Source organism: Apis dorsata, unplaced genomic scaffold (genome assembly GCF_000469605.1).
Source record: "Apis dorsata unplaced genomic scaffold, Apis dorsata 1.3 scaffold_492, whole genome shotgun sequence".
Lineage (NCBI taxonomy): Eukaryota > Metazoa > Arthropoda > Insecta > Hymenoptera > Apidae > Apis > Apis dorsata.
The window spans coordinates 36,833-38,277 of NW_006263725.1; the positions used below are offsets into that span (position 1 = coordinate 36,833).

A 1,445-nucleotide genomic window follows, 5' to 3' on the forward strand; every position below is an offset into this window, starting at 1 on the left:
CTCTTTATAATCTTATAATCTTATGAATATATAATCTTATAATCTTATAATCTTTATAATCTTATGAAGTGTAGAATGTAGAATGCTATACTATTAAATAGCTATATTTTTTATTTCAAATTAAACCGTGATCGTAAGTCGAACAACATCTTCAGCGTTAATCTGAGTTTAACAATCGTGGCAATAGAAATATTATTTTCAAAGTTTTTGAGATTTGTAAACATAGAATAAGCATTGTAATGAAATTAGTTTAAGATGAGATTTGATTTTTCGTTATTGAATGACAAAATTACTTCTATTCATAAAGAAATTAACGATAGAGAAAGTAATGATGAACATAGAGATGAAATAAGAATAATATATATATATATATATTAATATAATATTATAATATAATAAGGCGAATATAAGAAGGCGAAAAATAAGAATAATAGATAGTGAATGTGAAAGCAATAATTCAAGTGAAGATATCACAGAAGACAGAAAATTCCAAATGGATAACATGCATAGAATCGAAAAATATAATGAAGAATTTGTACCCGATGAAAAATTTGTAGGACCGCAAGTATCTTCGAATATAAATGAACTATTAGATTTTTTAAAACTATTTTTTACTAATAAACTTATTAATGAAATAATGTGCGAAATAAATTTAATTATGCAATAAAAAAGTTAGAAGGAAAAGTACTATTGCTCTACTTGCCCTGACAAACCGAGAATGCATCTTGGTAATTGCTTTGTAAAATATCATACAAAATAACAATATAGATTTTAATAATCAATAAATTTTGTTTCTTTATATATAATATAAACATACATAAAATATTAAAATTACATAAAATATAAAAATTTATACAACATTAAACATTATACATTAATTTGTGTGTGAAATCATTATAAAGTAGCTGTAAGAAATTCCACTGAACGCGTCGAACGGACGGGTCCGAGTCCGGAGTTGTTGGTGAAACAGACCTGAAGTGCAAAGAGTTAAAATAGGTAAAGGGAATAAATGCAAAGATATCAAGTCAAAGAATTGTAAAGAAATGTGATTGATATACAAAATTAAATCAAAAAAGATCTTCTTGAACTATAAAATATTTAAGAATAAAAACTTGTTATTATGATAACAAAAAATCATAGAAGAACAAACATCAGAAAGATGATTTTCGAAATTAATAATCTTAACAGTATCATTGAAGAGGAAACAAAAAATTCTTGCAAAGAAAAAATTAAATCTAAAAATTAAAAATCTAAAGAATTATAAAGATGCCGATAATTAAAGCAAAACAAAGCAAAAAAAATCATATCATAATTGTAATAAAAGCCAATGAAGCTGTAGCTGCATTTAATTGACTTATATTAATATAAGATAGCTAGATTTGCATTATAATATGATTTGTTATTGTTTTCGAAAAAATTCAAAAATTCAGACAAATAACTTTAGG

General features: G+C 23.9%; 1 protein-coding gene across 1 annotated transcript; it reads left to right on the forward strand.

The window, feature by feature from the left end:
* Window positions 1-240: 240 nt before the first annotated feature.
* On the forward strand, window positions 241-757 carry LOC116186181. The gene is made up of 2 exons (XM_031512667.1): window positions 241-348; window positions 407-757. The coding sequence occupies exons 1-2, from the start codon at window positions 256-258 to the stop codon at window positions 665-667; spliced, it is 354 nt and encodes a 117-aa protein (XP_031368527.1). The 5' UTR covers window positions 241-255; the 3' UTR covers window positions 668-757.
* Window positions 758-1,445: the final 688 nt, after the last annotated feature.

What these genes read in the sequence shown, in the direction of transcription:
- LOC116186181 (XM_031512667.1), top strand. Translation starts at nt 256, where the DNA reads ATGAGATTTGATTTTTCGTTATTGAATGACAAAATTACTTCTATTCAT. An exon ending in ATGATGAACATAGAGATGAA is followed by an intron (nt 349 to 406) that starts ATAAGAATAATA and finishes AATAAGGCGAAT; the next exon opens with ATAAGAAGGCGAAAAATAAG.